This window comes from Sinocyclocheilus anshuiensis, unplaced genomic scaffold, assembly GCF_001515605.1.
Source record: "Sinocyclocheilus anshuiensis isolate Anshui unplaced genomic scaffold, SAMN03320099.WGS_v1.1 scaffold850, whole genome shotgun sequence".
NCBI lineage: Eukaryota > Metazoa > Chordata > Actinopteri > Cypriniformes > Cyprinidae > Sinocyclocheilus > Sinocyclocheilus anshuiensis.
In genome coordinates this window covers 1367924-1389424 of record NW_015537937.1, presented here as the reverse complement: position 1 = coordinate 1389424, position 21501 = coordinate 1367924, and the positions used below count along the sequence as shown (strand labels likewise).

Sequence of the window (21501 nt, the reverse complement as noted above, 5' to 3'; positions counted from 1 at the left end):
ACAGGTGAGTTCAGCAGGACCCCTCTCATACACTAATGTTCAAAAGTCTGGGGACAGTTAAGATTTTCTTCTTTTCTATTTATCAAAGAATCCTGAAACAAATTGCGGTTTCACAAATGTATTAAGCAAAACAACTGTTTTCAACATTGTTAATAATAATAATGTTTCTTGAGAGCATCAAATCAGCATATTAGAATGATTTCTGAAGGATCATGAGACACTAGGAATAAACTGAATTCGCAAAATAAATTTAAAAAGAAAAAAAATATTTCAAATGTCAATAATATTTAAAAATATTAATGTTTTTACTGTATTATTAATGCAATCTTGAGACTATTTTTTTAAACAAAATCTTACTAAAATTGTTGAATGGTAGTGTACATGAGAAAAAAATTACATTAAAATTAAATTTAGTCAAATATAAGACAAACAGTATGACAAACCCTAGTGAGCGGCCTCGCTGGCTGTTTAGATGGGCATGCTATCTTCTAAAAAAGCATTGTAACAAAAAACAATACAAAACTCAAATGACAAATGGTTCATATGAAACCAGTCAAAAATGTCTCCCAGCCTGATCAGGCTGGTCTGTTAGCTGGTTTTGGTGCATGTTGCAGCTAGTCAGGCTGGGAGAACTGCTTTACCAGCAAACCAGTTCAGCCTAATCAAAGTATGTCGCTAACTAGGGTTGAGAGCAGAGCCAGTGTTACAGGTTGGTTAAACTCTCTGCTGCACTGGTTATGGTCAATTTGCTTCATAAAGGCATCATGTCAAACAGAAAAATCAGATGTGGTTATTGCATGTAACAGATGGACAGGTTTAAAGAAATGAGGGATGTGAGTTTTTTCTAGCAGAGACAAAAAAAAAAAGTTTTTATTTGATAAAAGGCCTCACCTAAACAAAAAGGTTCAAGGTTTTCCTTTTCAAGACACCTACTAAAAAGCACTATTGCAGGAAGGGTCTGCCAGCATTGCAAAATCACCAGGCATAAGTTGCACTATAGGTGTTTTAAATAAAGAACAAAGACCAAGTTTTTTGGTTTCATAGATGAGCTCTGTCTAATTTTATATTGTGGGTGTGTTTAGCACTGTTTCACACTCACCTTATTGGAGCAGCTGTTTTCATAGGGTTCTCCTCCAATGACGAAAAGCTTTCCCGCACAGCTGGTGACCGCCGGGCAGGAGACGGCTTCTTTCATGGGGGCCACCTCAGTCCAGCGGTTGGAGAATGAGTCGTACACCTCCACATTACTGAGACAAGACTGCCCATCATAACCTCCAACTGCATACACCTGCAGGATACATACACAGATATGTTTACCTAGCTATCTAAATGAATACATGTAGATAATCCAACCCTAAAAGAAAAGTAAATTTTTTTGGGGGGGGGGTTAAAAGTAAGAAATTATATTCAGACAAGATGGCTTTTCACCAGAGAGAACAATATTATGGATCGAGTTCTCATATTTTTGCCTGAATCAACAGTTTGAAGTTAAAAACATCTTGATGGATTTGATTATTACAAACATGCAGCTCTTTGCTTCACATGACGTTAATAGAAGGACTGAAGTCGTGTCAATTACTTGTGGATTATTCTAACGTTTTTATCAGCTGTTTGGACTCTCATTCTGACGGCACCCATTCACTGCAGAAGATTAATTGGTGTGCAAGTGATGTACTGCTAAATTTCTCCAAATCTGTTCTGATGAAGAAACAAACTCATCTACATTTCGGATGGCCTGAGGGTGGGTACATTTTCGGCAAATGTTCATACTTGGGTGAACTATTCCTTTTTAATGTTTACTTAATTAATCTGCAAATTATTCTATTACTAGAACAATAAATGGTGACAGAGATCTAACATAAGCACCACTTTTCCCTGGCTTTGGTGTTTCTCTGTAGCTGTTCAAAGACAAGCACTCGTCGTATCCTCTCCACAAACAGCTTTATTCTCAAACTGACACAGCAGAGGAAGTGTGGAGGGGCCACGATGATAACGTAATGACAATGACCCACATTAAAGCTGTTCAACAGGAAACCTGTTCAACAGAGAGGAGAAACAGATCGTAGTTGCCTAAGGCCTAAGATCACATGTAACGTAAACACACATACAGACTGATGACCTCTGACCTCAGAGGCTAAAGTTCTCTTATTCACACTCTCTGATGATTTAAACCCTGTCCCACCCTGTCTTCACTGATTAAAATGGCATTCATTCCACTGAAATCCATAACCTTATATTTATTCATTAAAAGGAAAGTAATTGTATCCATACCAAAATGTCATATGTGCTTCTTCTTCCATGATAAATATATATGGTGATTACTGGCTAGTTGAAGTTGCAATTTTGCTTGGTAAAAAAAATAAAAAATAATTAGATCAGGATTTGAACCCCGCCGCCGTCTCTGCACGCTAAAAACTTGCAAGTAATTTTATACGGAACTGCACAAACAAGATAAGAGAATGAAGTAGATGGAATGAAATTATGTAAGATATGCTATCAAACATGATTTCCTACCATCTACCCGTACATGCATTCATCATTGTTTTATCTTGCTTGAAATGTTTTTCAGCAAAACACTAGCGGTTCTTCGGAAATGTCAAAGAAAGAGACTCATTTTTCAAAGGGTCACCAGGTGAACTTAGTTATTACGGGGTGAATCAGATGTGTTTGTGCGAGCTCTGGCACCAACTGTGCTTAGACAGAGCAAAAATACTTTTAGTTAATTGTATGCTGTGTGTGTTTTGTTACATCTTTGACTTGAAGTTTTCTTCTGTATTGCGTTGCCATGGAGTGTAAACATGGTCCTTTGAATTACTCTTCGGTCAATGCTAATGTGGCTAACATTAGTAATAACGCGTGCTCACCAGCCAGCGGTGGTCATGATTGCATTGCTTCTTGCGCGAGCGAGGAAGATATGTTCACTTTAGCTGAAGAGGAGTTCCGAGTCACTCCGAGTAAATCGCCGGTCACAAAGAAAAGAGCAAGTGACGTCACTCGAGCTGACATCTCGTCACAGCTGTTAGGAATAACACAGCTGATCAACAGCTGCTCAGATGGACTAGAAAAAAGATCTCGGGCATGTCAGCCAAATTGAAGGTCATTGTTGAGAAGGTTACTAGTCTTGAGCGGCGTATGGATGATGTTGAATGGCCTGTGGCTCATATGATATGTTGCAAATTAAGTTGGATGACTTGTATAAATTAAGAGCAGAAGGTGCTTTCATAAGGTCAAGGCAAAGGTGGCTTGAATACGGATAACAGATGTCTTTCTATTTTTTTAAACTTAAAACAGGGCTAAACACAATTTTATTTGTCAATTAAATATTGGAGGGATTGTCTAAGAAAATCCTAAAGAAATTTCCCAATTTTGTCAATTCTGCGGAACGATAAGGCAAGAAGTAGGACCCGTGTAAATATCGGATCAGCTTTCCAGCGCTGGAGAGAACTCAAGGAGCGGAGGCCTGGGGCGTGTTTGTTTTGGTGATTTCAAATATCAACATTGGCTACCAGAAATCACTTACTCTGCCTTTAAGGAAGCCATTTAAAAAAAATTCTAGCTAGTTTTCGAATGCTTCGTATTTTGTATAAACACAAAAGTATTTTTTTGAAAAGTTGGTTTGATAAGGATATTGTTTTAGTTCGTCATTTCTTTTAGCACTTAAGGGTATCTTATTAAATATGAGTTTCTTACTTTAATTTTCCTGTGACTCCCAAGGAATTTTCTTTTGTCTCTCTTCTTCCATAATCAATCAAACTGATACAATATGTGTTCGATTTGTTCCCCTGGCTTCATAATGTCTGGTGTACTGTTTTGCTTTTGTCGTTTAAAGCATAAAAAACGTAGTAATTATGGTGACCCAGTAGTGCACAATGAAATTAGTCCTATGCGTTGTGTTGTGGCGATTTTATTGTGTTGTGGAAAATTTGTTGTGCTGTGGACTACTAGGCCACTGTTAGAAATGCATTTGGCATGCAAACATGGCCATAAACAACATACACACACAAACAACGCAAAATTAAATGCATGAAAAAAAAAAACCTAAGGTAAAAAAATTGGAAGACTGAATGAAAACATTTAAAGGGACAGTTCAATGAAATACAAATTCTGCAGCATCATTTGCTCACCCAAAGAACAACATGAGGGCGTAAATGTTAACAAAACTTATTTTGGGGTGAACTGTTTCCTTCAAAATGGAAACTCATTTCAGTCCTCCCTCTAAAGAGCTACAAACATCCTTAAAACCAAGCAAATGTGTCTGTAAACAACTATAGAGAAGGACGCGCACACACACACACACACACACACACACACACACACACACACACACACACAAGAGAGAATTACAACAACCGTTTTCCAAGAAAAAAAAAAGTCTCAAGAGAGCATTTTGTGTATCTCTCTCTCTCTCTCTCTCTCTCTCGTTATGTGTATGAACAGAAAACGTACTACATCTAAGCAGGAAGCACATTACACCCCTTGCATGTGTAATAAAATGCATGTGTTTAAAACATTCACAAACTCTCAAAATAAAACACCAAAAGACTATCATAACAAAACATGAAACATGAAAAACCCACAAACAATTCACAGGAAGTGAAGCATGATTTTCCATAAGACAAACACAACACACAATAACTAGGGCAGCTAATTTCTACAAAATTATCAGTTAAATGGAAACAGCACAATCTGATTACAGCTGTAAACAGTCCTAAACACACACTTAAACCCTGGTTACTAAAATATTTTTTTTTTTTTTTTTTGCACTTATATGTAATGGTTAGTTTTGTGCTGTAAAAAACTTAAAGCTTATTTCTCTTACTCCACAGCCAAAGTGTTTTATCTTGTTTGAAGCATAAACCACAAAAGAATTTATTGCATATATGCTTAAAAAAATGCCAATTGGGTAAGAAAAAAAATATTTCGCCAGAGTTTAAAGTAGAGCAAACGTTGAGTGTACAAATCTGCAATATTTGAAGATAATTATGGAGAAGAAAGAGAAGAGAAAATTTGAGTAATTTCAATACAGGGTTAATTATTTTAAGGAAAAACAAAGGAACAAATGGGTGGGGGATGCCTAAAAAAAGCCAAAATCATATTTGTCCATCAACAGCCATTCAAAAATAGCCATGTATTTGAAACCAATTCAACTGATTTTTCCCATGCAATACTTAAAATACAAATATTTACTTACATTAGATGTTTTATCAGTGCAACACAAAGGTGCAAATCCTGCATAATTTTCTCCATACGGTCACAATGCACTAAAGGAAGTGTGCTTTTGATTTAGGAAATGGGACACTGGGACTGGAAGCACACACACAGACAGACACCCACCACTCCCTCTCACCTTCCCCAGTAGGACGGTCATCTTGTGTCTCCATCGACCCTTATTTAAAGAGGCCACTCTGATCCAGATGTTGAGCTGAGAGTTATACATCCAGACGTAACTGCTGTTGATGCGTCCACCTGTAAATAACAACCACAACATTAACAACAGCATAAGCAATCTGTGTGTGTGTGTCAACTTAATCATATTTACCCAAAAATGAGCTAAAACTGACAAACCCTCCCTTTGGAGATACTTGACGATATCCTTATTTGTAGAAAAATATATAAAATAAAAAGTAAAAAATGCAAAAGTTTTCTGTGAAGGTTATTTCTAACTGCTCAGTATAAAAACAATAGAAGTCTATGGAATGACCCCATTTAGACAAGTGAGTGTTGTTATTGTGAACAAAAAACTTGTTTAACTGAATAAATCTGAAATAGAATACATTTTAAATATTTTATATGAACAATTTAAATGACAATTTAAAAAGCTGCTTTGGCATATGTGTGTGTGTTTGTATACACACACACACACACACACACACATATATATATATATATATATATATATATACATACACATATAATAAAATATACATATAATACATATATACAAAAATACTATAATATTCCATACATAATACTAAAAGCACACTGGTGTGTGTGTGCGTCTGTGTTATTGAACACATTTACACAAGTGTAACATTTTACAAAACTCTTTGCATTTAATCCCTATACGTACAATAAAGACAAAAAGTATTTTGAGACGTTCTGGGTGTCAAACATGAGTTGATCATTTTCTGACCTAATACGATGATCTATTACTCTGCCATGACATATTAAGTGAAACTGACTTAATAGCACATTAACTAAAAATGACCTTGAGACCCAACATCGCAGAAATTGGCTCAGAAAAGTGAAGTCAGTTCTGAGCATCATTTAGTTTATCAATGACATTCATACATTTTTAACTGTGTCCAGATACTTTTTCTGGCCACAGTATAGTTTGTTTGTCAGCCACTAGCAGCTTGTTTGTGGTCAAATGTTTCAACTTTGCAAACCCACAAACAGGTTATTAATTCTCAGTTTCAGACAACACCATGTCTGTAATTACACAAACCACAGTTATTCACCTGTGTTCCTGTTAAACAGAAAAGCTCCCTCTGATCTGAACGTCCTTTCTTGTTGTCATCTGTGTTTATCTAAACCCACTGAGGGCTGTTCTATTCTTTGTCACTTCACATCTCGGCCAAATAGCTGGTTATCATCCAAACAGCAGGTCTGAAACAAGCTCTGACAGTCCTTCTCTCCCACACACACGCTCAACACCTGGGAGCAGGCCGTTCCACTTTAATTCTGTTTACAGACTTAGATAATAAAGGTCTGAGAAGTGCTCAAATAGCATAGAGGCCCTTCTTCCCTCTCAGTGCGTCAAAGTCCATTCAAGGTAGGTCAGTGCACTAGATGGCCATCTTGGTAATGCCTTTATTCAGCTATTTTTGGTGCAGGAAACACTGGTATTATAAATTTAGCCTCTTTAGCTCATATTAGAGAATGCACATGAGTGCTGAAGTAAACAAACTCAAAATAACCAGCTTTTTTTGACTGAAAGGCTGGGGAAAATGAAAAAGGGAAGCTGAAAGATGGAAAAAGAGCAGGTAGAAAAGAATAGAAGAACATTTTTGAGGAAGTACAAGCGGCACAACAAGAACTACAGTGCTCATAAACTCCATTAGCGGATTAGCTGAGCAACTGTCTGGTAAATAAAGACAGATTCAAAATCTTTAATTAAAGAGGATGTGCTTGCTTTGTCGTCTAATGCTGAGTAAACATAATAAAGACGGGCTCCGGTCCTTTTAGTTCACTCTTCTGTCAATATCCCTTGACAAAGACCATCAAGCCTTTGTGACATTCATTCAGACTGAAGACCAGACAAACCAGCATTTAAGATGTCTGTCTCCAGCTGACACTTTACATGTTGTCACTAAGCAGGCACTTTCAGTACCGGATGCAAAACCTGCAGGTGAATAGTAAAGCTAGTTATTAACAGAAACATAGCTCTACACATGCTGAAGGGATGCAGCTTCGAATCTATTTTGGATAGTCCTGAATGTTTTAGAGGCATGAGAGTAAAGAAACCTAATTATTTGGACTATTTTTAATGATAAAATTTCTTGGCAATATTATATTATAGCCCAAAATATAATTTTTCTCAAACTTCATAACATTTCTAAAAAAAAAAACATTGCAAAAACCAGTGATACATTGTGGCCTAGGGCAATATATTCAATAAGGCCTCAAATAAAATTAATTAAAAACAGTTTTATTCCTTTCCTTTTCATTTTCTCTTTAATCTGACATTTTTAGTTCATTGTTTATTTATTAATTTTTTTTACCAGAGCTTGATGACATACATTAAAAATCCTGAAAAATGAGTGTAATTTGAGTTATTTAGCTTGTAAATAACAAGTTATTTTGCATTATGCAATGGCACGAATAAGCCCCGGATGTGATTTATGTTTAGTGACAGCCCTGTTCATCAGCCTCCTAAAATGGGCAACTGTGAACAGGAAACGTCAAATCAGTGTACGTTCATTTCAAATGTCAAGTTGTAAAACAGAGGTCCTCTTGGTCTGGTTTGGATGGAATGATTTATGGTTTTTCTAACAGTGAAAAGGCAAATGGAGACGCTCTTAGAAACACTGCACGTGTCTTCTTGCTGCTGACTCAGATCCACTGCCTCAGGGAGGAACTGCCAACCAATTATGTCTTCCGTCATATTTCAACACTGAAATTAACTAACTTAACTTGTTCTTATCACAGCAAAGCAAATGACGAAATGATGATCAATATAAAAGAGCACGTCTAAACGAATGTAGGCAGTGATGTTGCAATGAACAGCATTAAAATTCAGAACTCTTATTCAATTCATCATGTCATTGTACTTATATAACTTTCTATCTTCTGTGTAACACAAATGAAGATGCTGCGAAAAATATATCAGTGGTTTTTGTCCATACAATGAAAGTCAATGGAGTAGAAGAAAGAAAGTCATACAGGTTTGATCAACTTGAATTTTTGGGCTCTGCTGAAAAAGTGCAGACACAGGGTTCCTAGGAAAGATTATTTGGCATGCAATGTAATAAGTTAATAATATGTGAGCTGTCCAAAATAGGTACTTTGGTGTATTTTAAGTTACTTTACTTGTACATGCTTTGATTTAATTTGTATGATCAGAAAGCAGCAAATTCTGCATGATTCTATTAAATAAAACATGTGGATGGGTGCATAAAAAAGTGATCTTAAATTTATGAAGTACGTATGGAATCACTGATCTGGCAAGCTGTGCACTTACACTCTACTGCGGAGATTTTTGTTATTCTTGAAAGAAATCCAAGAGTAATGTTTATCAAAGACAGCTGAACCACCATGACTGTAGGATATGACTTTTGAGAGAAAAGAGGGACAGATTTAGAAAGAGGCCTCTGAACTTGATGCTGGAGGCTGGTTAACTGCACGTTCACGCGAGAACAGCAGTAAGAAGTGTGTGTTTATGAGAGTTTGAGAGACAGAGAGAAGGGCAAACCTGACACGTGAGAACATGAGTGTGAAAACACAGCTCTATTCATGGAAATCAGGCACACAAAACACACTCCATACTACTTCATGTTTTTAAAGCGCTGAACAATGGCTCTAGAAGGAGAAGAATAAGAATTACACAATTCAGAATTCCTCATTATGGCATCCAGCTTGTTTAAACAAAAACACACGTGAGCTGAAAGAATTTAGGTCAAGTTTAAATGCATAAAACGTCACAGATACAGAAACTCCTCAAATGCATGACCTGTATATATAGCCAGTGACCCTGGATGACGTGATGCAATAACTTTACCAACATCTGCAGCCAAAAACTGCAGATCATTCCTGGAACTATTCTGAAACTCTTGGCGCAAATACTCCCCCCCAAAGATGCCACTCGCCTGTGCCAGTTAAGAGTTTAAAATGTCCCAAGCACTCAGCCAATAGAACGCTTGAATTTGCCAGTGAGAACAGCCCTTGACACACTGGCTGGTCACAGAGGCAGCTGTTGTTTCCGATTTTCCTCAAATCATAAACAGCTGTTCCAGAAATTTCCTCACAAAAAAGGCATTTGCTAAAAGCCCTTAACCCGCCACAGAAAACCCTGGACTAATTTGTCCAACCCATCCAAACAACAACAGAGTTTGTTAAATGAAGCTCAACTGAACAATGAGTTTAAAAGTAGATTCTTACATTTTCTAAAGAAAATTTGAGTGGTGCTTGCTAGAGATGGTTGCTTACTGGCACAATTTTTAAGAACCCATTCCCAAGTATCTATGATATTCTGATCCCCATACATGGTTTGGGTCCAGTCTTCAAAACTGATTTATTTTAACAGTTTTCAACCTGTGAGGTGGTATAAAGTCGGATTACCTTTCCTCACACTTCACTTCGTCTTGTCAGTAGGACACTTCAAATGTTTTAAGGTAAAATTAAACAAAACAGTTCAAATTGCAAAAATTGCAGTTCAAATTGCACATATGAAATTTTTATTAGATGTCATTTATGTTCCAGGCAGACATCAAAACTCCTCCCTAACGTGTAAATCTGGGTGAATCTACTTTTATAGGAAGTTCCACATGCCTGTGCCAACAACACAGCTCAAAAGAGAGTGTGTGTGTGTGTGTGTGTTCAGGTTCCACACAACTAGTCACTTTCTGATCAGTCACTGTGATCAAGTACAGGACACACCAGCACCGAAAGTACAGCGCATTTCACCATGTCCTAACCACACTTTATCAGTTTCCAGCCTCAAGTCATTTTTCTGTCTGCAGTTAAAAGAAAAATACAGCATTATGTAACAAAATCACAACCAATTAGAGAATAAAGGGTGTTTCATATACAGCTACGATGAGGGCTTTGGACCAATGAAGTTTTACTGTGGGTGGGGCTACTCAAAAACAGAAAACAAAATCATTTGTCACATAGAAATAAGCGGGTCTAACCTGACACAATGATATCATTGCGGAGGGCGCACACTGCATACTCAGACTTAGTGTACTCGGGGTGTTTAGCAAGAGATGTCCACTCTCCCGTCACAGGGTCGTAGCATTCTGTGTACGGCAGATTGAAACCCCCCATTCGCTCACAGCCTCCCACCACCACAATGACCTCAGAGAAACCAGTAGACCTGCAGACAGGGAAAAAATAACAATATCAGATAAACATGGGCTTTGAAGTGGTGACATCATCAGAAAGTGGTTAAGCTTCATTCTTTCTAAGGTATAATGAGCTTCCGCTATGATCTATTGGAGAATGAATCCTCTTTCTAGACACTGTCACAAGTAAGAGACCCACATAACATATGAGTTTTTTTAGTTCTACAGTAGACAATAAAATGTGCATGTATTTAAACCTACAACACCATGTGATAAAGTTCTCATTGAGTGTCTGCAGAGCTTGTTTATATGTGTGCAGCACAGAGAAATCTCAGGTCCTGTAGAGTGAAGGAGTTTGCATTTCTAGTTTGTGTTTGGGCTGTATGTGTGCATTTTTAATCACTAAATCATTTTGAAATATGATTTTCAATAAAGACACAGAGGTTATGGCTGTCTCTCTGCCAGCAGAGTGGAATGTCTGAAAGCAAGCTCATACATTTTCAACCCCCAATTCAAGATACTGTATCCAAACACAGATAACACCTCCAGAGCACAGATACTGCTTCTAAATACAGATATAGACCCCATATTAGGGTACTGACTCTAAATACAGTAACTCCATATCCAGATACTGCCTCCAAGTACTGATTAAACCTCCCTAAATCTGACTCCTATAAAGATACTACCCTAAAAATACTTCCTCCAAAAACAGTTTCTCTAAATAAATACTGCCTCCAGAACAAGACATGCTGCCACTAAACAAAGACATGTTTTCTAATTCTGAGCCTTTTTTTAAATGGTTACTTTCTATAAACAGTAGTACTTAATGATACCAGACGACTGAGTGTGTAGAAATTGACTATATTTGTTCTGAAGAAAACGTGAGTGGTGCCTGCCCATGCAAAAGTCACTGCCACAATGCCAGGATGTTGTTATGTGGTTGCTAAAGTGTTTTAAGTGGTTGTTAGTGTTGTAGGTGATATTCTGGTCTAGAGATATGGCATCCCTCCCGCAATGCAATTATTATTACTTTTTACTTCCCGGTAATCATAAATCTGACAGCTTTAGCTGCACAATTTGAGCTACCATTCGCATAAGAGCAAAAAAAAAATGGAGATGAATTATGCGCTTAAGTTAACAAATTGAGGAGTATTTAAGGACGGCGTAACAATGCCCCATGTCTCATCCTCAAAAGTTCAACACAGTCCATTGAAAACCTGTTTTCAGTTTGTCCAGTTTCACTTTCTCTGTGAATTGCATGTAATTTTAGTCCCTCACAGGAAGAAGAAACTATTTGTTTTTTTTAAGAGCAAATCATCTTATCGGCCAATTTCTGGTCAAAAATGTTTGTGTACCTGCGGGGTCTGGTTCGTGGCGACATCATCTCATTGCCAAGTACGTGATAGCGACGTGCTTCGTGCAGCAGCTGGTAACATTCTGGAGCATTCTGGATCAATTTATCGCCTTCCACCTGCAAAATATTATCACATTCTTAATGCTTGACCTTAATCTGGCTCCCTTTTATCTGCCTTCCTGTAGAGTCCAGCTATCTTGTTTAAATAATATCGTTGCATTACGACAATAAGGAAAGAGCTTTGACTTGGCAAACATCAACACACCTGCCGATAGTTTTCAGGTGAACCCCGAGATCTTGATTAACTGGTTCAAAGAGTGTTTGATTATCATTGGAGCGAAATGCTGCACTCCATTTGCACTCGCAAGTCGGAAATTACGAAGTTCACTGTAGGAACTTTTCACTGGAACGCCCCCTCAAGTCGGAGTTCCAACTCGGAAACTCGGAGGAACTGCAACAACCCTGACTTCAGAATCCAATATGGCTGCTCAGTGCATCAACAGAAGTGAAACAGTAGTTATATACTGTTTATTAACATTTCTGTTAGTCTCAGTAAACTCAGTGGTGCACACAGTACCATCCATGATACCTATGCATTATCTTTTTAAAATAGTGCTTTTTAGTGTGTTTTTATCAACAGGTATTGAAGTTCATTTTCCAACTTGGGTACTGGAACGTGGTCAACTCGGATGTGCATCATTCTTAGCTCTGGCATCCAACTTCCAAGGTAAATGGAATGCAGCAACACTCTACAACTAGCCAAAGGCCTTATCTGATTCTGTAACTTTAGGACCAAGCCATACCCAAGGTAGAGTTCATTTTCACTTGAGGACACTTTAAGAAACAAACCAAGGCTGATTTTATGATTCTTTGATCTCTATAGAGTGCTGCAGGGATGATGTTTCTTGTGTTCATTTGTGAAGATTATCATGACGAACAAGACGAGTATGAACTTTTACATCAACTTCTAAACTTTTGTAAGTCATAAACTTTTGTTGGTCACAGAACTTATTTTCTGCAATAATCCAACAGCCAATGGAAAAAAAAATCCCCCTTTCAAGGAACAAGGTGATGCTAACATTTGGTTTGGCCTATAAAAATATGTCATCTCTGCAGCACTCTGTAAACATCTCAGCAGTGCATTTCTGGATTCGATGAACTAATAAAGAGCTTCTCCACCTGTTCAAATTAATTTGAATGTACCACTCACCGTCTGTACAAAATAGTTTGGGTGCAGGAGAGGCAGTCGGACATGTTGTAGTAGATCTTTCAGCATGGGTTTGCGGTACTCCACGCCATGGTAGACCCAACGCATCACCGCCTCAAACACCACCTCTTCCTTGCCAATGGACAGCTCATCGCTGGCCAAGTATTCCTGCAGCTCATCCTTGTGAAGGTCTAGAAACTCCTCATGCTGAGCAACTTCTGGAAAATTCAACAAGGCGAAAGCACGGCAGTGACTGGCCAGCTGTTTGAGAGAGTGGGCGTCTGCGAAACGCTGGATCCCGAGGCAGTTGCAGGGGTCCAGCTGCTCTTCCAGGAATTTTGCACAAGCATCCCGCAGTGTGGTGATCTGGAAGAGGCTGGAGGTCTCGAAGAGGAACTGGACGTTGTTGGTGGTGATGCAGGCACGACCGGTGTAAACATACTGCAGGAACGTGTCCATAGCATCAGCCTGGATGCCGTTGATCTCCACAAGCATCTCACGGCTCTCTCTGTGGTCGTTGCAGAACATGGCACGGAAGTAACTGCTGCAGGCCGACAGCACGGCACGGTGACATGGGAATTCGCGACCCTGGACGCTTATGATCACGTCCGTGAAGAGGCGGCTGTCGCGGAACTCGTTGAAGACCTGAAGGACACTCTCAAAGTGAGAGGAACCGGAAGAGAAGTTGTACACGTCGTTCAGGGTCTTAGACTCCATCTCAAAGACTTTACGCTTGATTGCCGGTGATTCTGGCACACCACCAGAGTTCTCATGATTCAGACGGCGACCCAGAATGAGCACCATGATTGTATCTGATGAGAGCCCTTCACCAATAAACAATCACTATCAATGGTTGCAGGAAAAGGATTGGTGACCATCAACACCTGTAGAAGAACAGCATTTACAATAAACAAACACTACATTAGTGGTATTCAGTACATTTCTGGAGGTCCACCTTCTTGAGATTAGCATTACTATCTATGCTGCAACACACTAGTCTGTAATTTTCAGGTAAACCCAAAGACCTGTTTAAGATGTGTTTCAAGAGAACTAAATTGTGAAGGAAATATTGACCTTGTGGCATTTCATAAAGAATGTGGCCAGGCTCACACTTTCAAGGAGGCATTTTGACCCAGACGTGGAAGCTAAAGGTCAAGTTCATGCTCAAGAGCATCTCAATAGTAACAAGTATTTTGCAAATCTAGCATTATTTGCTAATATATCTTTATTAGATTATTGAGCAGGGATTTTAAAAAAGGAGCTTACTTATATAACGATAGCCAAAAACAATGCTTAAATAGTATTTTGACCAATACATTAAATTTATGTACCCCATCTGAGTGGCCTAGTTGAAAATCAGTTGAAAAGTAAAGTCATTTCAGAGGTAAAAAGTTAATATATTTTAATGAAAAACTGAAAACCATCCATTTTGATTTGTTACCAAAAGCAAATCATTAAATAATATACACATAAATGTACAATTATTATTAATTATATTAAGGAAAATGTGAACTTAAGTGTTATTTTAATTGTATTATGAGTGTTATAGCCTACCAAGGGTCATGACAATCAAAATCAAAAAAGCAAAAAATTAAAAATATAAACGTTTTAGGTTGAAAAGCAAATTATTGCACAATCATCACAGAAAACAAAGGCACTGAGTTCATAAACATCTGAGAAGGTTACTAGAGCACACTGAAATATGTCAAGACATGTGACTGGTAAAAAAAAAAGATAGAAAAAAAAGCTATTCCTCAAGGCAATAGTGCACTGATATAAAAGGAACACTGATTCTTTGTGGCTGAGAGATAAAGTGAGTGAGTGAGCGAGAAAGAGGGAGAGTTTGTGCAGTTTTTTTTTTTTTAAGTCACTTCAAGTCACAAGGTTTGTTTTGTTGTGGAAGTAGAAATAAAAGAACATGGATGGTTGCTCAATATTTCCTCCACAGCTGAAACGGTTTTACAGCAAAACATGCCACATGCGGACTGAAATGATGACATCATATAAATGAGATGAATTATGTGTGATTTCTACTCCATAAAAGGCTTTAAACCACAGAGAAAGAATCCCTAAGTGTTTAGAGAGACCATCTTTCTAACCAGCCTGCAGAAAAATCCAGTTTAAGATGACAATTGGTTTTTAGCTGGTCTAAAAAGTCATTAGTTGTTAGAGGCTGGGTGAAACCTAGTCCAGACATTATGTTTCAATAACCATCCCAGCTGTTTTGTTGCAGGTTCAAGGTGATCTACTATAGTCTACCAGAGATTTACAGCAGTTGCAGTTTCTGAATAAACATTCAGTCTCAAAACTTAGAGCTGCCAGCAGAAATTATCTCAATACCACATGCAGAAAATTAAAATAAATTGTATGAAAAAGCTATATATATATAGGAGGTCATTTGAAACCGGTAAACTTCTGAAAAGTTCAAGATTCCAGTAAGGGAATGCATTAGTAATAAGTAGTAATGCAGTCCCTGTGGTCCTGTTTGGTATTGCAGCTTAACTGGTGCTTATTTATTTTATATTATATTATATATATATATACATTTGGAATTATGAACGTTTATATATTTATTTATTGTATTTTTATTTTTTTGGAGAGAACCGGCACTTCTTTTTTTCCACTTCAAGCACTGTATTATATACGCACACACACCATGTATATATGCAAATATGTGTATGTATATTATATACATTATATATTACATTATTTAGATATAAGCACATATTTAGATATATACATTTAGACATACGAAAAAGCGCCATAAACAAACATGGCAATAATATTGGAGTGCTAATTCTTAATCAATCGTATCGCAATCATTGAAATTGCTCATATAAAAGTTCAGCATTATTTTTCTCACCTTATCCAAAGGAGACCAACTTTCTGCCAAACATCAAATTTAATAGTAAGGGTTAAAGATCCTTAAAAGTAAATACAAACAAACAAATCCGGTTATTTCTAAAAATAAAAAAAGAGATCCATAAGCGTGAGCACTTGTGCTGTCACTGTTAAGTTTTCTTTGTTACCGTCCTTCTCATAGTCGCTCTCTGCGTGTTCTGGCACAAAGAATGCACACACAGGCTTTGAACTTGTTTATGTCAGCTGTTCAAGGGAAATATGTTCATGGGAAATGTAGTTCTGTCGCCGTTTCATCATTCCTTCAAACCAGCAAAAAAGAATATCATATCCCAGAATTCAGTGCGGGAGAATTTCCATGTGGCTGGTCGTTGTTTGCAAACAAAAACCCGATTATGAACGAAGACAGTTTGTGTCATATTGTCGTCACGGCAAACTTCAAAAGCCTTTTCAACGGTCCCAAAGCCAATAGTGTTGCTTGATGTTAAATTGTTATGTTATTTTGTTAATGAAGAACAAAGAATTTAGATTAGAATGTATTGCTAGTTTTACATGTACAACGTGTTTTGTACAGTTCAATAAAATGGTGGTGTTGACACTGCTTCCCTTTCCTTATGTAACTGTAGAACGACGCCTTGATTAAAAAAAAAAAAACATAGTTCTCCGGACAGATTGAGAGACGGAAAAAAACGTGACGCGTAACTAGAAACTTGATTTCCCTTGTGTAATCAGAAGCATACATAATTAAAGTATTATTTGTGAATGATAAAATGTAAATTAATTACAGTATATTAAGTAAAAACTATTTGATTTAGTATAATATTATAATTTACAAAAACTCGCCAGCATAAAACTACTAGACGAAATCATCCTTACTAAAAGGCGCCAATAGCGCCATCTTGTGGTTATTTTAACTAATCCTACCGGTGTTTCGCGCGCATTTTTTTATTTTAATTACACATATTATAATAATAGCGAATAATAGGTATTTCTGGATCAGGTTTCCATTAGAAAATGTATATATGAATCGAATTTGCAGCAGCAGTGACATTTGTAAACTTTTAATCAGACGAACACATGGTAGGAGAGGGAGCACAATGAGGGAGCAAGTTACTTATCTGGCAAGTTTTATTCTTTTTTATTTTTTTTACAGGAATCTTTCAAAAAACGCAAATGTGTATAATAATCATTTTAACATACAGGTGCTCGGTTTATCACGAAATTACAATAGTTTACATAGATTCGTTTCAGTCAAAATACAATAGTTGCTACAGTATTGTTTCTACGATAAAATAAAGGCCTAGTAACCTGGTTTAAGCCACCGATGTAATCAACAAATAAAACAAAACGAGAGATTATCACAGCCTCTTACAACATTTGTAAAGCTTCATAGTTATTTCAGATAGGGTTTACAGTAGTAAATCTTATGTATATTTATAACGGTGCTTCTGACTGAAGAAGTATCTGGGAAGGCTGACTTATTGTAGTTTTTATTGATAGGCTAGAAATAGAGTTTTTAGTACGTTAACCAAAATACATAGTGAATACCATAAGTAAATACACAATATCATATTAAACACAATAAATGCCATCATTACCACAACTGCTGAATGTATATTTTTGATTATTCTCAAATATTTTTGTGACATCATATTATTACTTACAAAACCCCAGTTGAGCATCATTACAGACAGCTAATTTTATGTTATAACTGGTAGTTTTAACTGGTTGGTGAAAAGTTCAGCAACACCTTTTTAAAAGTCTTTTTCACAAATTCAAATAAGCATATTTATATCACAGGTGTGATAGTAGTTGGCCTATTCAGATGAAAGAACTGGAACAGCAAGTTGCACAGTTCTCTATAGCGGAGCCCATACAGGTACGGGGCTAAGGCTTTGGGCAGGATGAGCAAGATGTTACACACCACCAAGGACATCCACAGGCTTGCTTTGGGGTCCATAGTCTCACTGTTGTGGCAAAGCATCAGCTCGATCATCAAAACCAGCAGGGGACAGAAAGCCAGGAACAGGTGGAGATAATGGATGAGAAATGTTCCTCTAGCACGAGACGAGGTCTCGCCCTTCCACACGCCCGAACTACGGGTACAAAAGTAGAGGATGAGGTAACCAGACAACACTAGAAGGAGGATGAAAATGATACCTGTGACCGTCAGCAGCATGGAGACATGGAGTGGGCGAAAGTGGCTTACGGTCAAAACCATCAGCAAAGGAAGGGAGCAGAGGTGGAGGGCGCAGGGGGCCGTACTATGGTACCACAAAAACATGCCAACAGCTGCTGCAGGAAGAAAGACAGAGATGACCCAGATGGCAACAATTGCTCCGTAGGTCCGTGACACAGGCCACAGTGCCAGGTAGCGAAAGGGGGCTAACACTGCAAAGCAGGTATCCAGTACCATTGCTGTAATGCTTAGTACCCCAGAGCTGTATAAAACTGCAGAGAGGAAGAGCAGCACGGCACATGGCCACTCCGTCATCAACACACCGGCTAAATTGATGCAGGCACTCAGGATATTCATGCAAACAAACAGCAGGTCACTGAAGAGAACATTGGCCAGGAGGAGGTAACGAGTCTGCTGCCGCAGGTCAACTCGGGACAGGATGCGTACTAGAAGAACCGGGGTGATCAGCAGAATGGCCAGGAAGGCCAAAATGGGGCACAGCTGAAGCACCTTCATGTGGCAGGGAGGGATGAATCCATGCCACTCGTGCGCGAACATCTCCGCTGGGCTTTCAGAGGAGTTAGAGAACTTAGAAGAACGTATGTGAAGCTCAGCTCGACCCGACTTGTTGTACCAATTGCCAAACGAACAAAGCAGAGATAAAAAAAGGTCTTCTGCAGCTAGGTAGAAACGCTCCGACTTTCCCTCCATTAGAGTTTCCATCTCTTGGCATGTGTTTGTGCATCCAATCCAGGGCTGAAGGTAAATGTGTCTCTCCTTCCCCCTTCCTGCAGACTGTGGTAAGTGATTTATGGGACAGATGTGGATTTGTCACAGGCACACTTGTAAATGGTTTCCATGGAGGAGGAGAAATGGGTAAATATCACTTCACAGCTAAATGGATCAGAACGACACTCAAGGATTTTGCACCTAGGCATAAATATTGATATGTCTTCCTAGAATCAGAAGTATTGCTTAACATTTACACTGTTATTTTTGGACTGATTGATTGTTTAACTTGGAGGACTAAGTGCCACACAGGTTAAACATTGAACGCTTATAGGAAATTGGAGAAAGACACAATCGTGTAAAAATCCTTAAATGTAAATTTATTTATCTTGCCAAGAGAACAAAACCGCATTATAGACCACTGCGTAGTTTGCACACAAGAGTTTGAATCAATATTGTGGGCATGCATAACAACATATGAAGAGTTCATTTGCAAAAACCGATAAACGCCACTTTAAAAAAAAAGAGCTGATTGCGTGCATTATTCTCCACATATAGCGCGATCTGAATCCTACACACGTTTAGTCAAAAAAAGCCGGTTTTGTATGGAGTCAAAATAATGCCACATATATATGCAAAATAATAACGTTTTCAAATGATGACAATGGTTCTTCAATCGATTTAGGCTTAAGATGCTTTTGGGAAACGCAGCCCTGAACGTTAAGTAAAGAGATCGAAATGAAGGTAAAAAAAAAATCAAATACATAACAACGAATATAAAAATATTACCAATAATAATAACAATAAAATACATAGACTTACAAGACTTGTGGGATAGATAAAAAAAATTAAATCAGCGCGCTGTATTCAGGTCAGGTGACAAGGCTACTTTCACTTCGAAAAGACGTGCTAGCTGAGAGGAGTTTCTCAAAGCTGACTAAAAGTGATGTAGCACTCAGCCCCCCACTGCTCCAAAATTGACCCCAAATAGGTTTGTTTGTTTGTGCTTCGTTTGTTCTGGTATGTACAGGTAAAAGTTTCGTTTGTGCTGCTTCGATTTTTAAAATATTAGACATTGAATTATAAGCGATGACGTCACCAGCCCCCCCACATGCTTCAAATTCGCCCAAAACAGGCTCAATCGTTTGTGCTTCGTTTGTGCAGGTAAAAGTTTCGTTTGTGCTGCTTCGGTTTTTTAGATATTAAAATATTATTTAGTGGCCCCCCAACATACTCCAAATTCACCCCAAATAGTCTCGTTTGTTTGTGCTTCGTTTGTGCTGGTTTGTGCTGTAAAAAAATTAGTTTGTGCTGCTTAGGTTTTTAAGATATTAAAATAATATTTAATGTCCATTTTCAGAGGTCACTCAGCCCCCCACATGCTTCAAAATGACCCCAACTAGTCTCGTTTGTTTGTGCTTCGTTTGTGCTGGTAATATTTTCGTTTTCGCTACTCGTTTTTAAAGATTTTTTCCTAGTCAACAGATTAGTCAACGCTGATGGCCATCTCCACAGTATAAAGCAAATCCAAAAATGACGGAGTAGCCTATTCTAAGTTCTTTCTGCAGGGAAAAAAAAAATGGAGAGATTGCGCGGGCGCCTCCATATCATATAGTAATACTATAATACTCCCACAAATACTTGACATGCGCATATATAGCGATTTTATTATTCATATACAAATAATAATAATAATACCCTGTTTTGGTCATATTTACTATTAATTGCCCAGCTCCCCATCAATGATCTAGCGCAGAGACATATAGTTCTAAACTGAATGTGCAAGAGAAGCATTAGCCTACTTCTAATTTGGCCAAAGAAAACCTGTTAAAATCAAAATGTTTCTATATTAATTTGTGCATTTTTCAATTATTTATTAAAGGTGCAAAAAGTCATTAAAAAAAATCAATAGCCTATTTTACTTTTTCGGGCAGCATTTTGTGTACGGTTCTAATTTCAAATTTGGTTTTCAGGATGGCATTTAAAAATACAACAATCCTTCTTTTTTCATTTTTTTCGTCATGGTTAAAAAAGGAAAAACGAATGGATGCAAAAGTATAGGCTACACGGACCTGGAAACAGTAGGCTATTGCATGTTTTATTTGTGCGCTGAAACGAAAATAGGCCTATGTATATCGTCTTTATTTTTTTATGTAAAGACATAATGAAATAGGCCTAGTTTTTATTTTCGTTTAATTGGTCTAATTGAACGAATATGGCTACTAACAATTAAGTGACTGCGACTATTTCATGTGATTTGGTTTGCCGTTTGAATTTATTACTTATTACTTCAACTGTATTGGTAAAAATGACAGTAAAAACAAAAATACCGGTACAAACCAGCACAAACAAACGAGACTATTGGGGTAAATTTGGAGCATGTGGGGGGCTGAGTGACCTCAGAATTATCACTAAATAATATTTTAATATCTAAAAAACCAAAGCAGCACAAACGAAACTTTTACCTGCACAAACGAAGCACAAACGATTGAGCCTGTTTTGGGCGAATTTGAAGCATGTGGGGGGGCTGGTGACGTCATCGCTTATAATTCAATGTCTAATATTTTAAAAATCGAAGCAGCACAAACGAAACTTTTACCTGTACATACCAGCACAAACGAAGCACAAACAAACAAGACCATTTTTCGTGAATTTGGAGCATGTGGGG

The 21501-nt window shown here is 37.7% G+C and overlaps 2 protein-coding genes across 2 annotated transcripts in view; both read right to left on the bottom strand.

Annotated features, from left to right (window-relative positions):
- Positions 1–16122, bottom strand: part of LOC107659963 (kelch-like protein 24) — a 19344-nt gene extending 3222 nt beyond the window's left edge. The window contains exons 1-6 of the mRNA XM_016449098.1: positions 15930–16122; positions 13070–13950; positions 11861–11976; positions 10353–10537; positions 5348–5466; positions 1100–1288 (exon numbers count right to left, since the gene is read on the bottom strand). Coding sequence (XP_016304584.1) covers positions 1100–1288; positions 5348–5466; positions 10353–10537; positions 11861–11976; positions 13070–13870 — 1410 coding nt within the window. The 5' untranslated portion in view covers positions 13871–13950; positions 15930–16122. The remainder of the gene's footprint in view (positions 1–1099; positions 1289–5347; positions 5467–10352; positions 10538–11860; positions 11977–13069; positions 13951–15929) is intronic.
- Positions 16123–17714: 1592 nt separating this feature from the next.
- LOC107659944 (probable G-protein coupled receptor 148) lies at positions 17715–18827 on the bottom strand. The gene has a single exon (XM_016449063.1). It carries the CDS (start codon positions 18825–18827, stop codon positions 17715–17717), a length of 1113 nt encoding a protein of 370 aa, XP_016304549.1.
- Positions 18828–21501: the final 2674 nt, after the last annotated feature.

Bases quoted from the DNA above. Each gene is read 5' to 3' on its own strand.
- LOC107659944 (XM_016449063.1), bottom strand. From the start codon at position 18,827: ATGGAAACTCTAATGGAGGGAAAGTCGGAGCGTTTCTACCTAGCTGCA.